Source organism: Abramis brama (genome assembly GCF_963993115.1).
Source record: "Abramis brama genome assembly, chromosome: 23".
Lineage (NCBI taxonomy): Eukaryota > Metazoa > Chordata > Actinopteri > Cypriniformes > Leuciscidae > Abramis > Abramis brama.
In genome coordinates this window covers 2,933,492-2,955,856 of record NC_139985.1, presented here as the reverse complement: position 1 = coordinate 2,955,856, position 22,365 = coordinate 2,933,492, and the positions used below count along the sequence as shown (strand labels likewise).

The 22,365-nt window shown below is 37.0% G+C and overlaps 1 protein-coding gene across 5 annotated transcripts in view; it reads left to right on the top strand.

Annotated features, from left to right (window-relative positions):
- The first annotated feature begins 2,024 nt into the window (after positions 1-2,024).
- Positions 2,025-22,365, top strand: part of iffo2b (intermediate filament family orphan 2b) — a 48,387-nt gene continuing 28,046 nt past the window's right edge. Inside the window, exon 1 of one of the 5 annotated variants that reach the window (XM_084100170.1) lies at positions 2,025-2,925. In XM_084100170.1, the coding sequence (XP_083956296.1) occupies positions 2,450-2,925 (476 nt within the window). In that variant the 5' untranslated portion in view covers positions 2,025-2,449. The remainder of the gene's footprint in view (positions 2,926-22,365) is intronic. The other 4 variants (XM_084100168.1, XM_084100169.1, XM_084100167.1 and 1 more) reach the window with 4 other exon arrangements.

Genomic DNA, 22,365 nt, shown 5'->3' with positions numbered 1-22,365 from the left:
CTGCCACATCATGAATATTAATCAGATCACTTCTGCACAACCAGCAGGGGGCGCAGCACAAGTGAAATATTACAGTATTAGAAGACAAGTGCTGTACTAACAGTAGATTTTAACAGCTACTTTCTCTTATTTCTGACGATGACGTCGCTTATAAGATATTTTTTGAAACTTTAAAGTTTACAGATTTTATAGTAGCCTATGCAATTACAGTAGAAAACACCTCATTTTGTCAATATGCTACATTTTTTCAATAAGTACAACAAGAACAATAACTAAATAATACAAATAAATAAACAAATTAAACACAGGCAGGGGTGTCAAAGTAATTTCACTTAACTAGGCTACTAAAATATTATTTTTAGGTTTTTTTACTCAAGTACTACTTCTATAGGGCAAGATATCCTCTGTTTCTTGAAATTAATTAAATGAAATGTTTTTGGGGGTTTTTGTATTTGTTTTTTTACTTAAGAACTTCTTAAATATGTAAAATTCTGGCACTGCACCCATACTTTAATTTTAATATAATTTCTGTATTTTTCATTTCCTTGTTCACAACCAAACTAAATCAGCTGCTGTCAAACATGGCATTAAAGGACCGGATCTCAGGCTGATCATTTCAACACGTCATGAATACACCTTTTCCCCAGACGCCTAAAACTCATTAGGAACTGCCTGTTTTTGTGATAGATTTATATAAGAAAAGATGGATTCACGTGGGCACTTAACACTTGAATGAAAGGATTTGTAGCAGACATGACTGCATTCCCAAAAACCTTTGGTTTTGCATACTTGTACTGTCAATTCAGAACAATTGCAAAAATTGCATATGATCCTCATAAATCCATGGGTGTGTTTTCTGCACATGTTCAGATGGCCATCAAGCCAGGGCAGGTTTGAGGTGTAGATGCTTGTGTAATAATGTCTTCTGCTCATCAATCAGTCATTTGGTGAAATGAAAGCGCTCAAGCTTTGTGTTGCCACAACATGCAAAAGTGAAAAAGTCATCAACTCAACGCCTTCTTCTTCTGTGTGCTTCAGCTTAAAACTTTCACTGACAGTGTTCATTTATGAGTTTGCCAAATGGCTCATTTAATGTCGAGTCTGATTGGTTGTCAATATTATTAGTGATATGAACTTTTCAACTGTGACTAATTAATCACAAATTTACATTCACTGAACTGATTATGTTGTTGCAATGAGCAAGATGTAAAATGTTTATATATATATATGTGTGTGTGTGTGTGTATGTGTATATATATATATATATTATTGTCAATCAATTAAACATTATCAACAATGTTGTACAATTTCTTTTTCAGGATTCTTTGATTGCATCATGCTCTAATGCATTAAATTGATCAAAAGTGACAGTAAAGACATTTATAATGTTAAAAAAGTTTTCTATTTCAGATAGATGCTGTTTTTTTGTGTGTTTTTTTTGCTTTCCATTCATCAAAGATTGTACACAACTGTTTTCAATGATAATAATCCTAATGTTTCCTGAGCAGCAAATAATCAGCATATTAGACTGATTTCTGAAGGATCATGTGACACTGAAGACTGGAGTAATGATGCTGAAAATTCAGCTTTGATCACAGGAATAAATTATATTTGACTATATATTCACATAGAAAACATTTTAAATTGTAAAAACATATTTCACAATATTACAGCCTTATAAATACACAATAAATACAGCCTTGGTGAGCGAAATAAAACTAGATAGATAGATAGATAGATAGATAGATAGATAGATAGATAGATAGATAGATAGATAGATAGATAGATAGATAGATAGATAGATAGATAGATAGATAGATAGATGAACATTTAAATAACATAACATTTTTACATCATATACCATTTTTTTTATAGATAAGATTAGCAGGATGAGCGAAATCATTTTAAATTTCAAAATATTTTTTTTCTACATAATGCCAAAGTCCTGCACTCCCTCCTGTGTGCGCGAGCGCGCGCCTGCGCGTCCCGGGGTGTGTGTGTGTGTGTGTGGCGCTGGTGAGGGCGGAGAGTCCGCTGCGGATCTCCTTCTTTTAGGAGTCTGAAACTCGATCCCGTCGCGCCGGTCGCTATAAAACAGTCGCGCGATCACGGAGTCAACCGGAAGAGTCTGTGTGAATAGCATCAGTGTGATCGGAGACTTTGGAGTTCATTTTTGCTTTATTATCACTGAGATGAGTCGCAGATCTCCAGATGTCCCGGAGTTTCAGAAATGAGCTGACATACACACAGCGTGCTCCGATATTCCTCCCCGTTCCCATGGAGAACATGACGCGTCCTGGAAGGATAGACAGATAATGACTGCATTGCTTGTTTCTGCTCGATCGATGAGGGGTTTTTACGCATGAGAAGAACTGCATGGACACACCAGTTTCAGAGAGAATCTGAAGGATTTGAATTAAGGTAAAGCGCACTGGTTCTGTATGAAAGCATGAGTTCCCTGTTGTTTGGAGAGGGGTTTCTGGGCGGTGTGGTGAGCGGTGCGCCATCGGACGCGGTGCCCAGAGCTCTGCGCAACGACCTGGGATCCAACATACATGTGCTCAAGACCCTCAACCTGAGGTTCCGCTGCTTCCTCGCCAAAGTCCATGAGCTGGAGAGAAGGAACAAACTCCTGGAGAGCCAGCTGAAGCAAGCCTCCAGTCAGCCGAGGTATCCGGGCTTCTCCTTCACGCGTGAGGTGGCCGTTCAGACTGACTCTCTGGAGTCCAGACTTCCAGGCACCATCTGGAGTTACACGCACATTCTGAGACATGGGGAGCGCGTGAAGACTGTGCAGGGACCCGGGGTCTCCTGGACCCATCCGGACGGGGTCGGGGTCCAAATCGACACCATCACCCCTGAACTGAGAGCCTTGTATAACGTCCTGGCCAAAGTCAAGCGGGAGAGGGATGAGTACAAGAGAAAGTGAGTATAATGTGTTTACTGCATCATTTACTGATGCTTTGCTTGAGTTGTGTGTTTGGGACAGTTCTGTAGGCCTGAATGAGCCTGATAGTCAACGACTGATTCATTGCAGCAGAATTTCTTGGCAGGTGCACAGCATATATTGAAGGGCCCAGTTTTTTATGCATGAAAACTGGACAGAGTCCATACAGGACAAATGATGTTGGTTTGTTTATATGGGAAATATTTCTGAGAATTGATTCATTAGCACTTTCATTGAGGTTATATGCAATTGACTGAGTTCATTAAAGATGCAATCACATATTTTATTTTATTTTGGATTGCATGTGACTGATTATTAGGATGATCTTGTGAAGGCAGACAGAGAACTGACCGCTCTGGTGAGGTTCAGCACGTTTGTTTTTCCATCTGTTCCGACAGCAGTGATTACTATTATATAGTCACCTCTAAATATACCAGTTTTTCTGGCAATGCTCAGCAGCGAAAGTCCTCCAGTCCTCCTGCAAATATTGCAGCTGTCTTCAGAAATATGATACGAGAACCTCTTTGTTACAGTTGCCCAGTGATTTAGTTCATTGTTTCATTCATTCCAATGGGGTGCACAGGAATTCAGAGACTTGATAGGTTGTGAATCTCTCAAAACATTTCAAGATGATGTCTGACTGTCAGAATCAATTGCATACTGACGATAAGCCATGCTTTTATGACCGTTATGAAATATTGCACTGTGATATAATTTTCATGAAAATTGTAATACAAAATGTAATTATGATTGATTGAACACTGTTGATAAAACAGAAAAATAATTGAAATAAACGGAATAGTAAAAGTAAAACAATATAGGATGCATTGCAGTAATGAAAAGTTGAGGGTAAGATGTGCTGAAAACTATGCTCCTAAATATAGATCTTTTTTTTCCTTTGCTAAATATAATTTCCTATTTTGTTCTAATGGTTTTGTAGTATAATATGAGACAGACATGATGAAAGATGTCATTATTTCCTTGCAGCCTTTGTAAAGGAGATTACAGTTGGATGTTAAATGGGTTTTTATTAATGCATGACTTCTGAATGACTTCAAACACTGTGACCTCAGAGGAGCTGCGTGAATATGAGTGTGTGTGTGTGTGTGTGTGTGTATGTGTGTGGGTGCCCTCTTTGCCCAGGCATGTGCTGACTCACTAGTAAATACTGCTGCCTTATCCTTCAGAAAAGCCTCAACAATGAGCTCAAAATGAAGGCGAGTAAAGAGTGTGTATGAATCACATCCTGGTCCTCCTGCGAGTGATTCTCAAGCCCTGTTTAACACTGTTGCTGTTGTGGCTCGTCTTTGTCTGCGATGGCCATCGATTATGCCATCATGACGTCACACAGGAACCTCAAATGGGCCACAGACAAGTTAGGATATGAAATCGGACAATATCTTTTTTTTTTTTTTGTTAGAGATTCGTTTGTATGTTCTAATGGAAGTTTACTAACCATTTAGTCCATAAGTGAAGATAAATGAAACTTCCTATAGTTATTATGCTATTTTAAAGGCTCCTCATTTGGTTTTGCAGGTCTCCTACAACAGGTTTACATGCATCAAAGGCCAAAAAACACTTTCATTTTCTCATAATGTATTTTGCAGCATCAGCTCTTTTCTCACAGTGTCTGAAACAGTTCGATAAATGATTCGTCCTCTCTAAACCCCTCCTTTCCGTAAGCCTTCTCTTCTCTGATTGGTCAAATAGCCCAGTCTGTTGTGATTGGTCTACTCTGCTCTGATTGGTCAGATGGCCCAGTCTGTTGTGATTGGTCTACTCTGCTCTGATTGGTCAAATATTCAAGTCTGTTGTGATTGGTCTACTCTACCCTGCTCTGATTGGTCAAATAGCCCAGTCTGTTGTGATTGGTCTACTCTGCTCTGATTGGCCAAATATTCCAGTCTGTTGTGATTGGTCTACTCTGCTTTGATTGGTCAGATGGCCCAGTCTGTTGTGATTGATCTACTCTGCTCTGATTGGTCAAATGCCCCAGTCTGTTGTGATTGGTCTTCTCTGCTCTGATTGGTCAGATGGCACAGTCTGTTGTGATTGGTCTACTCTGCTCTGATTGGTCAGATGGCACAGTCTGTTGTGATTGGTCTTCTCTGCTCTGATTGGTCAGATGGCCCAGTCTGTTGTGATTGGTCTTCTCTGCTCTGATTGGTCAGATGGCCCAGTCTGTTGTGATTGGTCTACTCTGCTCTGATTGGTCAGATGGCACAGTCTGTTGTGATTGGTCTACTCTGCTCTGATTGGTCAAATGCCCCAGTCTGTTGTGATTGGTCTACTCTGCTCTGATTGGTCAAATATTCAAGTCTGTTGTGATTGGTCTACTCTACCCTGCTCTGATTGGTCAGATGGCCCAGTCTGTTGTGATTGGTCTACTCTGCTCTGATTGGTCAAATATTCAAGTCTGTTGTGATTGGTCTACTCTACCCTGCTCTGATTGGTCAAATAGCCCAGTCTGTTGTGATTGGTCTACTCTGCTCTGATTGGCCAAATATTCCAGTCTGTTGTGATTGGTCTACTCTGCTTTGATTGGTCAGATGGCCCAGTCTGTTGTGATTGATCTACTCTGCTCTGATTGGTCAAATGCCCCAGTCTGTTGTGATTGGTCTTCTCTGCTCTGATTGGTCAGATGGCACAGTCTGTTGTGATTGGTCTACTCTGCTCTGATTGGTCAGATGGCACAGTCTGTTGTGATTGGTCTTCTCTGCTCTGATTGGTCAGATGGCCCAGTCTGTTGTGATTGGTCTTCTCTGCTCTGATTGGTCAGATGGCCCAGTCTGTTGTGATTGGTCTACTCTGCTCTGATTGGTCAGATGGCACAGTCTGTTGTGATTGGTCTACTCTGCTCTGATTGGTCAAATGCCCCAGTCTGTTGTGATTGGTCTACTCTGCTCTGATTGGTCAAATGCCCCAGTCTGTTGTGATTGGTCTTCTCTACTCTGATTGGTCAGATGGCCCAGTCTGTTGTGATTGGTCTACTCTACTTTGATTGGTCAGATGGCCCAGTCTGTTGTGATTGGTCTACTCTACTGTGATTGGTCAGATGGCCCAGTCTGTTGTGATTGGTCTACTCTACTGTGATTGGTCAGATGGCCCAGTCTGTTGTGATTGGTGATCGTAAACAAAATGCCATATCTGAATTTCAGCTCCAGATCTTCTTTAGCACTTGATACAAAGTGATACGAACAGATGGTGTCATTTTTCCATATCAGTTCCGGCACGAGTCCTCATCATTTTGAAGTGCATGCAGAGTGGATTCGCAGCGCTGAAAACAGCGACTTCTCGACATGTCGACAACACAAAACAAACTGTTTGAGGGTCAAAGTAATAAGTTGACGTTGTTCGCGAGCAGCCAATGAAGACCATAGGCTGATATTATGATCATTTGTACAAACCTTAAAAATGGCTAAAAGGTTGTTGTTTACTGGGTGTAGTAACACCCTAAATACATACTAAAAACCAGATGCTCATGTGAGCCAATAATGGCAACAAATGCCTAGACTTGAGATATAATGATTTGAAATGCTCTCAGATTACATGTCCATTACAGCTAACCACTAATGACGCGCAGAGAATCATTAGTTTGATCATTCCCTTCCATGTGAATTAGTAGAATTAAAATAATTGTAAAAAAGTGCATAATTAATTGGCAACAAGCAGAACATGCTTATTAACACATGAAATGATGTGAATGATGATGCATTTGGTGTCAGAAGGCGATCGATGCACGTGTGTTTTCTGACGTGCTGATCGTATAAGCAGTATGTGTTAACAGGTTTCAGCGTTCACACTGTACATGTAAGCCTTCCTTATGTGTGTGTAGTTGTTCCTGCTGGAGATATCCGAGCCCCACACTGCTCTTTAGTGCTGACTGTAGTTCATTGCATGTGAATCACTGGTGTTCATTACACCACACACACATATCATTCGCTCAGTGTTTGGGAAGTGTAGATCCTACATGTCCATTTGCTCCAACAAATTTATTATGTTCAAGTCTGAACAAGTGATTCACATTTGAAGGCTTATTAACAATAGCTTAGCTATAATGCTCAAATACACAAACCTCCTCTCAGATCTGAGCATGTATTGAGTGTATGTTTGTTAACTTGTGTGTTATCTAAATGAGTAGAGTGTGGATTCAAGGTTGCATTGACTTTTTAATGCATCACTAAAATATATCATATTTAAGGCCACTTTTTGTGATGTCTTTTACTGCTGTAATATGCCTCAATAATATCTTTGCATTCTGAATATATTATGTACAGTATAGGGATTTTTCTCAGCAAATAGTGATGCATGCAATTATTTGCATCTACTTATTGGTACATTATAAAGTAAATTTGATTTTAAAATTTAATCATTTGATATCCCCATTCCAGAGCATCATGATTGAATTTGATAATCTCTGTGAAATTAGTTTCCTCTTGGTTTTCTGTCTCATTGAAATACTGGCGCTTCTGGTTATGTAATACTATTATGATTGTGCACTTAGAAAAGTAATAGCACATGCATAATTTAGCAATAAGGTGTATTTCCCTCTGAATACTTAGTGAAATTAATATGAGCAATATAGTATTAATGATGCTTGACTGCAAACACTGTTACTAATCAACAATATTTTAGCTGTCTGTCTTTTGCTGGAACAAAAGCGAAACGCTTCTAAATATATTGGTTTTTATATACAGTTCTCATAAAGAATGTGCTTGTTGAATGAGACATTCACAATATTGCACCATTCAGAGAAAGAAGACGTTAGTGTCTTTGCACTGCGTGAAAATCCATGTGTAATGATTGATCAAACCCGCTGAGTTTGTGAAGATTATTGATTTCCCAGACACTTCAGTGATATTTCTCTTCCGCTGCTCCACCGCTAAAACAGCCTTTTCTTTTTCATCAGTGCAGAAATGAAGAAATCATCGGGCTCGTTATAAAGTGAACTGACTGTTGTATCTGTGACTTTAACTGGTATATCTACAGCTTCTCTTGCTGGATCGAGAGCACAGACTGATGGCTTTTGTGTCTCCCTGCTGCACTGTGTGTGTGTGTGTGTGTGTGTGATACACTGCAGTCTGGTTCAACGGTCTGTCATGACTTCTTTATGAAAACATACACTAAGGAACTTTTCCTCTGCGGTCCCCCTACAGGTTGGAAGCGGAATTGTCCATTACCGCTGTTGTAAATAATTTAGCCTACTGTCGCACGCACGTTCGCTGTTTATCCTGCGCCGGCTTTGGAATGAACGATGTCCACAGACAAGGTAGAGTATGATGCATGATTTCATGAAAGTATGATGTATTGCGACATCAGTAACGAAGAAAAACTAAATAATGACTATTGTAACGCTTGCCGTAAAGCAAGTCAAATTTGTAGTTTTCTTCTGTCTCATTAGAACTACAGAAACGCGACCCGGTTTGTGGTTATAGCAGATATAGGGCTGCAAAGCGAATCCAGAAGTGCCTTTCACCCTGTTACGACTTCACTGATACGATTTGGAAACATTATTTTAAGGTAAAAAATGTTCCTTAGTGTTGCTTTAAGAGAGATATTAAATGTTGGGATCAGCATGCCGACATGTTACTCTCTCTCTCTCTCTAGTCTTACTGTGGACATTATGCAGATGTGCTGTAAACATGAAATCCCCACTGACCTGCTATATTTGCTGAAATGTGCAGTATGGATCCACTGCGTGACACACTGTGTATCCCACAATGCAGTTCACTCGACCTGACCTTCCATTTCCAGTGTGATGAATGAACTGGAAGAGATTTCACTCATTATTTGATTGAACTGCTAGTCATTTTTATACCAAAAATTTCAATATCAAAGTGCAATAAAACCATATATTTTTTTAAGATGATAACTGGGTTTACACGCTACCATTCAAAACGTTGGGGTCAGTACGATAGTTTTTAAAGAAATTCATTAATTTATTCAGCGAGGGGCGCATTAAATTGATCAAAGGTGACAGTAAAGACATTTTTAATGTTTTAATGTTTAAAAAAAAAAAAAAAAAAATTATCATGGTTTACACCCCAATCACTTTTCTCAAAACTGAGAAGATGAAACGGCTCGTCTGAGAGAGTCCTCCATCAGCACACACTCTTTCTCCCGCATGAATAATTGAATCGCATCTGGATTTAGCTTCAGTGCTGTGGATCAATGCAGGAGCCCTGAGGTTTCATTTCTGGACACTTTTCTTCCTCTGCTCTTTTAAAAATTAAAGCTCTAATTATCCGAACGCAGTGAGCGGCTTCTCCTGAGGGGCGTTATTACTATAAACTATTGCAGAACCAATTTACCTGGTAAATGCAAATATTTAGTGAATCTATCTATCTATCTATCTATCTATCTATCCATCCATCCATCCATCCATCCATCCATCCATCCATCCATCCATCCATCCATCCATCCATCCATCCATCCATCCATCCATCCATCCATCTATCTATCTATCTATCTGCTAACCTTCCGTACCCATCCATCCATCCATCCATCCATCCATCATCCATTCATCCATCTATTCATCCATCCATCCATCTATCTATCTTACTATCTATCTATCTATCTATCTATCTATCTATCTATCCATCCATCCATCCATCCATCCATCCATCCATCCATCCATCCATCCATCCATCCATCCATCCATCCATCCATCCATCCATCCATCATCCATCCATCCATCCATCCATCCATCCATCATCCATTCATCATCCATCTATCTATCTAACTATCTATCTGTCTATCCATCTATCTATCTATCTATCTATCTATCTATCTATCTATCTATCTATCTATCTATCTATCTATCTATCTATCTATCTATCTATCTATCTATCTATCTGCTAACCTTCCGTATCCATCCATCCATCCATCCATCCATCCATCCATGGGCAGAGTGAGATGTAGTCATGTTTCAGGGATGGTCAGCAGATTAAAAGAGCATTAAAGTTTGACAGACGGCTCATAGTGTTTCCGTCAGTGGTTAGATATCTCGATGCGTGTCCATCTCATGCTGATGGAATGAGTGTGTGATGAGGTTTAGGGTGGACCGTTCTCTGATTCAGACGGGCTGATCTCCGCCAGGCTCGCACACGTCCAACATGTTGTCATCCGTGACGTGTTGTTTCCTGAGATTTATGAGCATCTTTGTAATGAAATGAATGATTCTGTTCTCTTTTAGTACTTTTGTGGATGCATCACTTTAAGGTATTGACACATTAATATAGAATTTAAAGTGTGCATATTTAGAATATTTTGCAATGGCTTTGAAAATACCATATTCAAGCAGACTGGATGGTAACTTATAAATATTATCTAAGAACACACATTTCAATTTCAACATTTTATACTTATAATAATCAGGGTTTGAAATTAATCTTTAACATGCTGAAGATTAATGGGCTGTTAATTCATAAAGTGATCAGCACAAAAGTCAGTGTGTTAATTTCAAACCCTGTTGATAATTACGTATATTATTTGTATTAATATGCATGAGCTGTAACCATATTCACAATATCATGGTCTTGATTAGCTGGTAACACTTTATGATAAGTATAGTGTAATAAAGTATTTACAAATAATTTGCTAATAGTTAATTAATAGTTTATAAACTGTAGTTATTACAATAATAGACTATATAGAAATAGTGAGTTCTTCATTCATTTAGCTCTAGTTAGCTCATATGTAAAGAGTTAGATAATGCTTTGTTTACAACTTATTAACAGTAAATAGTTCTCAGTTTAGATTAGGTCTTTATTAGACATTCATTGCATTCATATTCAGTGTTCATTAAAATCTTTACAAATACATTAAGCAAAAGTTAAGTTAAGTTAAACATAACCACTTAAAAAAAAAAATGGAAAGAATGAAACATGGAATAAAACATGGAAACCCTTTGTGTGTGTGTGTGTGTGTGTGTGTGTGTGTGTGTGTGTGTGTGTGTGTGTGTGTGTGTGTGTGTGTGTGTGTGTTAAATGTATTTGTAAACATTTTAATGAACACTGAATATGAATGCAATTAATGTCTAATAAAGGTGTGATTAAAGCACTTAATTAATGCCATTTTCCCTTTTTCATTGACCTAATCTAAAGTGAGAACTATTTACTGTTAATAAGTTGTAAACAAAGCATTATCTAACTCTGTACATATGAGCTTATCAAACAATAATTTGTTAATTACAGTGACAATGAATGAAGATCTCACTATATGTATATAGTCTTTTAATGTATAACTACAGTTTATAAACTATTGATTAACTATAAAGATTTGTAAGTATTGTATTACACTATACTTATTATAAAGTGTTACAGATTAGCTTTTTTACTAAAACTGAATCACAACTGTGCAAATATCAAAGCATTTGCTGCACAATAACAACAGGGCACTTTAGTTCAAAGCCTTTTGCTAAATTCTGGGTGATTTAAAGATCTTTTTGGGAACTTTAATGCATTATCGACCATTTGCAACTCCACTTTTATAAAGAGAATTCGTTATTGGCACTGTTACTCTTGCACTGGTGACCGTTTTTTGGCTCAATTGAGAGACCGTGGGTCAACTAGAGGATAAAGTTATCTTGTATTTTGGGTGTTGCTAAAGCTACCAAAACAAACCTTTATATCACACCTTTATGTCAAGTTATATCACAGTCCTATAAGTAATATCAGTCCTAACAAGCCTTGTGGTTTTTGGATCAAAAATAGGTTTTTCCACCTATGATGAGGAGTGGCAATGAATAATATCGCCCTGAGCGACAGCAGTGCAAGTTATCACACAGGAACGACTTGTATTTAACTGTTCTTGGCTGCAATAAGAAGCTATTAACATCAATTAAGTGTTCTTTCTCCAGAAGTTTTGATGGGAATTAACATGCAAAGTATTTTCTGGCCGCACCTTGTTGATGTTGAAGCCGTTGAGGTGTAATATGATTGGGCGTGCGTTGAGATGTGGAGCGTGACAGCTCGCGCACATGAGATGACAGGGATATGAGATAATGAGTTTGTTTAGCGGGACGTCCCGGCACATTGCTGAACACGCTGGGTGCAATGAGGCTATCCGGGGCCCGATAGGAGGCTGGATTAGCCGTGACGGCCCGTCATCCGGCATCAGAGCAAAACATTCTTAAAATTACATCATATCAATATTGATATTACATTATATATAGCACATTGGCCCAACAATATGCAAAAAAATGTAACATGAATGAGAAAATTAATCACTTTGTGACACGAGTTTGTGCAAAAATACAGCTGCATTTTCTACTTGATAAGCTTTTTTGTATTTATCTATATTAATATCCTTATATGCATGATTATTTCGGTCATTTGCATTGAAAGTATTGCATTTTGAATGCTTTTCTTTGAATACTTTTGAGCACAGATTTAGCCTAAGTTTGGTCTCTTTTTAAAGAAGACACTTGGGTAGATTATTGCTGACGTGAAAAAAGTCATAGACATTTGTTATTATTTAAAAATGCACAAAAATACTATTTTAAAATTGTATATGAAATATATATTTTGCAAAACATGGTTTACTTAGAAAATCAAAGCTATAAATCTAAACAAGTTCAAAAAAGGAGCTTTCCGGAAGATTTTGTTTGGCTGCAGTTCCAAACGCTTCCACTAGATGAAATTCATCTTCATTTTTGACCATGAACAATTCAAGTGTGATTATATATTTTCCAAGACCATTTAACCTTTTTGAATCATGTCCATGATTTATATATTTTTTGTTCACACAGCAAGTGCCAAAACCTTTACCAAGTTTCGTACCATTCTGATAAAGTAAAAAATGTACACACACAAAAAAAACCTTATAATTTTTCAGTCAAAAACGACCGAACAGCACCAGACGGTTAAAAAAAAGACAAGTTCTTTAATAAGTCATGCTTCAACTTTGTTTAATAAGCAGTAGGAGTGAATTGAATTGAGCTATTGGTCCTAGTTATGCATGCTTATTCTGGTTAGTTGCATTGTTTCCCCTCCTGACCCAGTCTAAAGCTCTGAACGGTTACTGGTTCCCACTTCTGCTTCTCCAGCTGCTCAGAGACTTTATGACTGAGTCAGCTGTTGTATTAAATGTCCACACCTGTTTTCACACATGTCTGCTTACCTCAGTTTTCATCACTAAGCCCACACGTGAGCCTCCAAATCCCTCATCATTTTGTGCCTCATGCCACAATTATCTTTTTTTTTTAATCACACCCTAGTTTTTGGACTGAGCTTGTGCTGGGCATCTTCTGCTCTCTTGAGGCTTTTCACACTGCAGTTAACCCTGGGTTAATGTCTTTTTAAATCCTGTGTCAATAAAGACACAAGAGGGCCTGCATATAACAGTGATTTTACCACAGATAAGAGATGAGTTATGAATAATGGAAACCTTATTAAATGTGTGTAAAACCACTGTTATGCATGGTTTCCAAGGATTATTTTTTTAATATTGGCAACAGTAATATGATTAGAGATCGATGTTTAATAAATAGTTAATAATTTGAAAAAATGCATAGTCATGTAAAATGCCCAGACATGCCCAGTGCACTTTCTGCACAAAAAATTTTCCTTAAGCAAATTTTTTTTTATGTTTTATTTACATGTTTTCTATACTGATGAAACTGTATAGTCTATCCATCACAGAAAACTTTCTGCATTTGTACATTTTTCATTTTGAATGATTTAAAAAAAACTGTGCCGAAAATGTCAAAAATGACTGGTATTAATATGTTTGGGGACATTTGGTCCACAATGTAGGCTTTACCAGGACCACACACACACACACACACACACTTATCCACACTTAACCAGTTCTCAAGGGCCCGTTCTTCAGACCCTGGTCTGTCCTCTGTGTGGCGTCCGGTCAGCCGTTACTGATACACTCAGAAATCATTTTGAAGTTATTTTCTCTCACTCTATTTGCAGTGCAGTATTCGGGAAGAAGAGAGGCCTCATGGGAATATATGTATGTATGAATGTATGTATGTATTTATGAATGTGCGTGCGTGTGTGTGTGTGTGTGTGTGTGTGTGTGTGTGTGTGTGTGTGTGTGTGTGTGTGTCATTCTTCAACTTTCTGTTTCAGGAAGTATGGCAACACGGGAGTGAATTTAATTGAGCGAATTGAGTTGCAACATCCTCTCTGAACATGTCTTCTCTGAAGATGTTTGTCCTGCATGATTTATGTGGGATAATACAGTAGGTTACGTGTAACGAGTCTTATGGACGCTGTATTGTCCCTGATCTATCAGGATTTCAGTGTTTCTTTTTCCAGTGCAATTTAATGAAGTGTGGCGTAAACAGCAATCTGAATGACTTTTATATTCTCCACGATTATGTAAATGTTCTTTGGTTTTGCAACTGAATTTCCCTTTTTTAATAGCTTTCGATAATTATTTGGATGCATTTCAAGGAACGTGTGTGTCGCAGCCAGGGAATCTCAAGGTTTCTGCCTCGACCTGCCCTAACTCTGGCACTCACGAGGATTCTTCTAAACAGGTCTAATGCAAATAATTGTTGTGCTTGTTAAAGCAAGCTTCACAATTATTACGTTCATGTTCGTTAAACCCTTTTATCCTAAGCATTAAACTTTGGCATGTGAATTGCCCAAACTTAATTTGATTACATTTTAAAAGATTAATCAAATTGTTTTATTTGATTACCACCATTTTTGATCATAAATTTGCTTTAAATCATAAGAATCCAGAAAATTAAGACAACACAGAATTTCAGAAAAAATAAAAGCACGTTTCATATAGCCCTATTGTTAAAAATGCAATACATTATTACATTTATTAATCTCAGGTTAATTCAGTTATTACATTTTTAGATTTCCTTTTAGATTATAACATTTTAGATTAACCTTTTAAATGGGATCCAGAATGAAAAATGAAAAACACTGAATTTCGGAAAAAATTAAAAGGATTTAATCAAGCCCTAAATATGAGATTCACTCTCAGAGGAAATATCTGCTCACCACATGCAATAAACTCACATGGTGAAGAAGATGTTGCAGGCTGTAAACGGGAGGACCAATGAACGTGCCAGGGAAAGAGTATTAGTGATAAATCACGACGTGTGTGTGTGTGTGTGTGTGTGCGTGTGTGTGTGTGTGTGTGTGTGTGTGTGTGATTTATGAGTTTGATTATGGTCAGGCTGCTGTCCGCTCACACACACTGAATGAGCACAGAAAGAGGTGTTCCTTCTCTCTGGAGGATCTCAGGTTAATCATAGACTCATAAACTCTACGAACAAACAAATCGCTGATTTCCTGCATTTGCTGTTTTATTTCTGCACATACAGCAGTATTTCAACTAAGATGAATCACTGGTCAACACTCCTTTGAATAGATTGAGACAAGTACAATAAATTGTCACAGAAAAAAAAAAATGTCGGGGAACAGGTTGCAGTCCTTTAAGCGTTTAAGCTGCACGCGATGTGCTCACGTCCAATTATCGTGATTTTAACAGTAAAAGACTGTAAAAATGCTACAGTGAAAAACTGTAACGGTTAACAGAAAGTTTCCTTACTATATAGTAAGTAAAAAACTGTGAGAGATCTAATGGTATATTTAATATAATTTTACTGTAAAATACCGTTAAATTTACAGTTTTTGGAAGTGAAAATGAACAAGTCACTGTATAATTTACAGTGAAAAACCGTAATTTGACATTCCCACAATCCCCTACGTGACACTTCACATTTGATTTTTTTTTTTTTAATAACTGTGTTTCGTCATAGTTTTTTTAGTTTTTTTCTAATCATGTACATTAGGATTTTATGTTACATTTAATGTTGCTAAATGATAATGTTGCTTGTGATGAGCTTTGATTGATCACGTGACTCATTACTGCTGTGATTGTTGGTTGTCAGTGTATTACAATGGTACAAAACAGATATTAATACTTCAATAGGTCGGTAAATTAACATTATATCAGATAATGAAATACGGTTTATTACTGTAAATTTCAAGTCTGTAAAACCTAAAATGTTGCTACTGTATTTTTACGGTAAATTTCTGGTAACCACAGCTGCCAGTTTTTTACCGTAATTTTTTTTTTACAGTGTATATAATAAACAGTAGACTCATAACAAATGACTTTCATAGCCAGGAGACCTTCATTACTGTATGCAAACAGCTGGCCGTAAACATTTTCCCTGTCATGTACAAGATATTAACATATCCCTCTGGAAGTGGTCAGTCCTCCTGGGATGAGTTTGGCCATGCATATTTTCCCCTCTATTTTCACTTCCCAGCAAAGACAAGAAGCTTTTTAGAGCTAATGCAACAAAGAAAGACCAAACGATGCAGTATCTGCTTTATCTGTGCATTTAATCATTCTCAAGCTCCTGTAGAGAATGATGGGAAACGTTCGGTCACAGGAGTCCGTCTTCTCATCAACTGTATTTTCTGGCTGGTTTTGGCTCTGACAACATTCACATTTACAACCAATTTGAAATTTCATTCATTCGTGCACTACTTGTATTCCCCAACTAGGCCATCAGTCAGTAAGTGATGATGTTCGGCAATGAGATTAACTGAGGTGTTTTTGTGACTCTGAATCATGTGTGCAGTGCATCATGGGACTCATTCATAAGGCATGCAGTCAGTACCCAGATGTCTGTGCGATGACTTTGTCACACGAGGTTTCTCATCTGTTGCCGTCTGTCCTTGTAAGGTCTATATTAGCCTGTCACGTCCTTATGGGGTTTGTTTGGGAATGAACTAGTTCTCTTATTGCTGTCATTCCTGTCTGACTCTGTCCAGATGAGATTAGGTTCAGCCTTGACTGGATTCAAATCGTTCCTCACTAGTTGCTCTAGATATAATTGTGGGTTTAGGTGAAGTGAAAGTGAATAACCATTGTTATAGACTCTGGCTGATTGTCGCTCCTTTATGTTGAGTTAAACCTTTCGTTTATATAAATGCCTGGCAGAACCATAATTTGCTCCTTGCTGCTGTTGGTCATTAGGGGGCGGGGCATGCGTATTTCAGGAAGCAGTTTATTGGACAAGCATTTGTACACGCCCCTGAGTGGCAGATGATGTCATCATTGTTTTGGGTCCGCGATTAGATGTTAAAGACTGCACATTTTAAATGTACACTACCGATCAAAAGTTTGAGGTCTGTAAGATTTTTAAATGTTTTTGAAAGAAGGCTCTTCTGATTACCACGGCTGCAATTATTTGATCAAAAATACAGTAAAAACAGTAATATTGTGAAATATTATTACAGTTCAAAATAACTGTTTTCTATTGTAATATATTTTAAAATGTAATTTATTTCTGTATTTATTTTAAAAATCATTCTAAGAAAAAAATCTGGATTCTTTGATGAATAGAAAGCATTTATTTGAAATAGAAATCTTTTGTGACTTTATAAATGTATTTACTGTCACTTTTGTTCAATTTAATGTGTCCTTGCTGAATAAAATTATTTATATATCATGTAATATATATCAGCTGATAGTTAAGTTTGTTAAATGTACTATCATAGATGACTTCAGTCGACAGACATGGACTAAAAATCACTAATTAATTTTGAAGATCAAAAACCTCATATCATGAGTCATATCTTGAACCTATTTTTAATCTGATATTAATATCCAATATCTCAGTGAAAAATGCTTTAATATCTCTTCATATAGTATATATTGTTGATTACTTATATATTCTAATGACAGTAAGACTCTCTTCACCCTGTAAAGCGTCCAGACTGTCCGTTGTGATCAGATTGTGTCCTTCTGTCCTCTGCATCAGTGGTGACGCCACCCTGCCTCCAGCAGGAAGTGATGCGCTGTGCTGTGCTGTGATTGGCTGATGCGGATGATGAACTCCAGTGACCTGCAGAGCTCTGCACCAGCGTGATTCACACACCAGCACTTTAGGAACAGCGTTCGATTACCATCAGTCCAGCCATAGTCTCCCACGCTCCAATCAGACACACACACACACACACACACAGAGAGAGAGAGAGAGAGAGAGAGAGAGAGAGAGAGAGAGAGAGAGAGAGAGAGAGAGAGAGAGAGAGAGAGAGAGAGAGAGAGAGAGAGAGAGAGAGAGAGAGAGAGAGAGAGAATTGAATTTTGAATTTTGAAAGAGACTTTATTACAATTTTTTCACATGAACCATTTTTTCAACAAAACAACATTTACAATTTTACATTTACCTTTTATACCACAAAGAAAATCAAAATAAAACAAAAAACAAAAAAACTTTCTACATTAGCAGAAGAGAAAAAACTATTTTTCCATCAATAACAGAGCACAGAGCCTCATTTTTACACCATTTCATTTCAAAAGTGACAAAGTCATCCATGGAACTAAAAAAACGAAAATCAATGAGTATTCTGGACTTAACTGTGGCTAAAAACAGAATATTAATATCTTGATCTGCACCCATTTCTATCTTATTTTTTCTACTCACATAGATTGCCAGCTTTGCTTGACCTATAAGAAAATTTAAACACTGACAAATAAACCTATTTTTTCTAACATATTTAAAACCAATAATAAATACGTCTGTAGAAAAAGATTCATTAAAACTATAAAATAAATTATGTAATAAACTAAACAACCGTTTTAGTCAAACAATCCATATAAGCATGAAAAACAGTTTCTCTCTTTAAACAAAAAGGGCATTCTGTAGTGACATCAGGGTTTAAAACTGAAATAAAAGCATTAACTGCTATTGCACCATGTAAAAGTCTCCATTGTATGTCCCCAACTCTTTTACTTAAGGGTGGCTTATACAGTGATCTCCATTCTGGTTTATCATCATCACATAGATTTAAAACATTACGCCATGGTGTATCAACCCTCTTGTCAAGCAATTTTTTGTTAAAAACCAGAACACAAGCTTTATAAAAAAATTTACCAGTACTTGAAAAAAAATTAAGACATAGGGATTTTCCAGAGCTTAAAAACATTCCTGAAACATCATCTAACATAGGAAAAATTAAAAACTCGGATAATACATCTTTTTCATTAGGAACATTTTTTTTTCCACAGTAATCTGATAAAAGTCTCAGTTCATCAGAAGTAAGTCTTTGTTTCCATTTTTCTAATATACGAAAAACAAATCGTCTAGACTTAATTTTCAGATTCAAAGCAACTTCTTCCACGTTCCCAAAGTCTGGCCCTGTCAAGTTAACTAGACTCCCCATTGTACATATTTTGGAAGCCACAAGTGTTTCTGTGAGTCCAGGAATTGTAGAGTCATTGTGAGTTAAATCAAAACGTGCTCCATGTATTAGCGGTTCTTCAAGGAGCCAGTGAAGAGATTCAAAATGTCCTTCTCTTTGTACTTTGAACATGTTCCACACTTTAAAAACATTCCGATAAAAAGTAGGCATTTCATTGAGATTCAGTTTTGACAAGTCCATAAAGAAAAGATTTCTGTCCATTTTCAAATTTCCAAGATTTTGTAGTATTTTACATGCAACTACTTTCCAGCTTGAAATTATTGAACCATTAAGAAGTCTTTGCAAAAACTGTAAACGAAAAGCTGCTGCTCTACTTTGAAGATGTACTAATCCTTGTCCTCCTTCCTCTTTAGGTAAAAACAAAACACTCTGAGGAACCCAATGTAACTTGTCCCAGAAAAAATCAACTAAAATCGCTTGAATCTCTGCTAAGAGACGCAAAGGGGGATCAATGCAGGTTAACTTATGCCATAAAGAGGAAGCTACTAAATTATTTATAACTAAAGTTCGACCTCTGTATGACATATTTGGGATTAACCACTTCCATTTTTCGAGTCGACCTTTAACTTTTTCAAGAGTTCCTTCCCAATTTTTTTGCACAATTGCTTCATCTCCTAAAAAAACCCCCAAATATTTAAAGCCTCCTTTCTTCCATAATAAGCCAGGAGGAAGGGAAAAAGAACCATTTTTCCAATCCCCTATTAGTATTACTTCACTTTTTTCCAAATTAATTTTAGCAGAGGACAGTTTTTTAAAATCATCAAGTACACTCATTAAAAACTGTACATCACTCTGTTGACTAACAAACACTAAAACATCATCAGCATATGCAGAGACTTTTATACTTTTTCCGAAATTGGGCAAATTAAAACCTTGTACATTTTTTCTCAATTGTTGTAACAGAGGTTCTATTGCTAGCGAATAAAGCATTCCAGAGAGTGGGCATCCCTGCCTCACTCCTCTAAACACTTTAAAAGGAGTGCATAAGCCACCATTAATTTTGAGTATGCTCTCAACATCACTGTACAAAACTTTAATTTTATCTATAAAACTTTTACTAAAACCAAAAGCTTTTAACGTTTCCCATAAGTATGTGTGTTCAACCCTGTCGAAAGCTTTTTCTTGATCGAGCGAAATCAATCCAATATCACTATTTGATAACTTAGAGACATCATACAAATCCCTAATAAGGGAAATATTATCAAAAATTGACCTTTTTGGGACACAGTAAGTTTGGTCCGGATGGATCACCTTATTCATAATTATTGACAATCTATTTGCTAAAATCTTTGAAAGAAGTTTATAGTCACTACACAGAAGTGAAACAGGTCTCCAGTTTTTGATCTCTGTGAGATCTCCTTTTTTGGGAAGGAGGGTCAGGACTGCTCTCCGGCAACTCAAAGGTAACAGACCTTCGTTCAGACTACCATTGAGTACCTCTAGGAGATCTTCTCCTAAAACTTCCCAAAGACATTTATAGAGGTCTATCGGTATGCCATCAATTCCAGGCACCCTTCCGGATTCCATGCTCTGAACGGCCTTATGCAGTTCTCCCAGGCTAAGCGCACCTGAAATCTCTGCATTAGCTTCATCAGACACCTGTGGTAAATCCTCAAAGAAGACACTCTCATTGATATTGTCTGATCCGAGTTCACTTCTGTACAGTTTCTCATAAAAACCAATTGCCCTCCTTCTAATAACTACAGGATCGGACAACAAAATTCCTTCCTCAGATCGCAAAGCGTGAATGATTCTTTTTTGCCCATTTTTCCTTTCAAGGTTAAAAAAATATTTTGAAGGTGCATCCATCTGATCATGACTTATAAATCTTGACCGGACCAAAGCCCCCTGTGTTTTAACCCCTAATAATTCTGCCAATTGATTCTTTTTTTTAGAAAGAATTTTCAAATAACTTTGTTGTTTTGTTGACTCTGCCAATTCCTGTATCTTAATTATGTCATTCTCTAAGTCTTTCATTGACTGATTTAAAACTCTGGTGCTGTTGTGAGCATACTGCTGACAATACTGTTTAATTTGTACTTTGCCAAAATCCCACCATTTTTGTATTGATTGAAAAGATTCTTTTTTTGTTCTGTAATCAGCCCAAAACAATTTAAAAGTGTGTATAAAATCCTTATTATCTAGCAAAGTTAAATTAAAATGCCAGTAAGCACTCTTAGGCTTGACAGAATTCAAAATAAAAGAACATTGCACCATGCAATGATCTGAAAAACCAACAGGAAAAATACAACAATTTTTAAAAATACCAACATGATGCTTAAACACATAGAATCTATCCAATCTTGCCAAAGATAAGACATTATCACGTGCATGTGCCCAAGTATATTGTCTTTTATCCTCATGATAAAACTTCCACACATCACTTAACTCATGCTTGCTTATTATTTGAATGAGACGTTTTCTTGAAGGCATATGGGGTTCAATATGATTTCTGTCACAATTACTCACTGTACAATTAAAATCTCCTCCCAGAAATAAATAATCATCATTAGAAACATCTTGTAAAACAGAACATAGTGTATCTAAAAACAACATCCTATCAATTGTTGAGTTGGGGACATACACACAAATAAAAACAAAATTATAATTCTCCATTTGTGCTGTCACTTTTAAAAGTCTACCCTTCAAAAACTCTTTAACTTGATATGAACTTGGATTAAAGGTTTTAGCAAATAATATTGCTACTCCTCCACATAACGTGGTGTTGTGGCTGAAAAAAGATAAACCTTCCCATTCTTTCATCCAATCATTAACATTGTTCACGTCACTATGCGTTTCCTGAATCAAAGCGACATCTATTTTTTTCTGTTTGAAAATTTCATACAACTCAGCTCTTTTTCTATAATCTCTAGCACCATTAACATTCAAGGAGGCAATCCTCACTTCAGCCATAGTGAAATAAATGAACAAACAAAAAAACACAAGCAAAACCAGATTACTAATGTTCTTAGTCTTCATTTTCATTTAAATCCGTGCCAACTTTCCTCACAATCTTTTTCAAACGATAAACCTCCCTGTTTGAAAGGCACCCATCTGCTATTAGGCTTTTGGCTTTGTCATGGAACTGCATTAGATCAGGAAAATATTCCTTTACAATCACACCTCTTTTGTTTTTAGTGGTATTAAGAAAACGTTTTATATCATCAACATCATAACTTCTGCTTATGCCTTCAATCTGTGACAACACTGTACTTG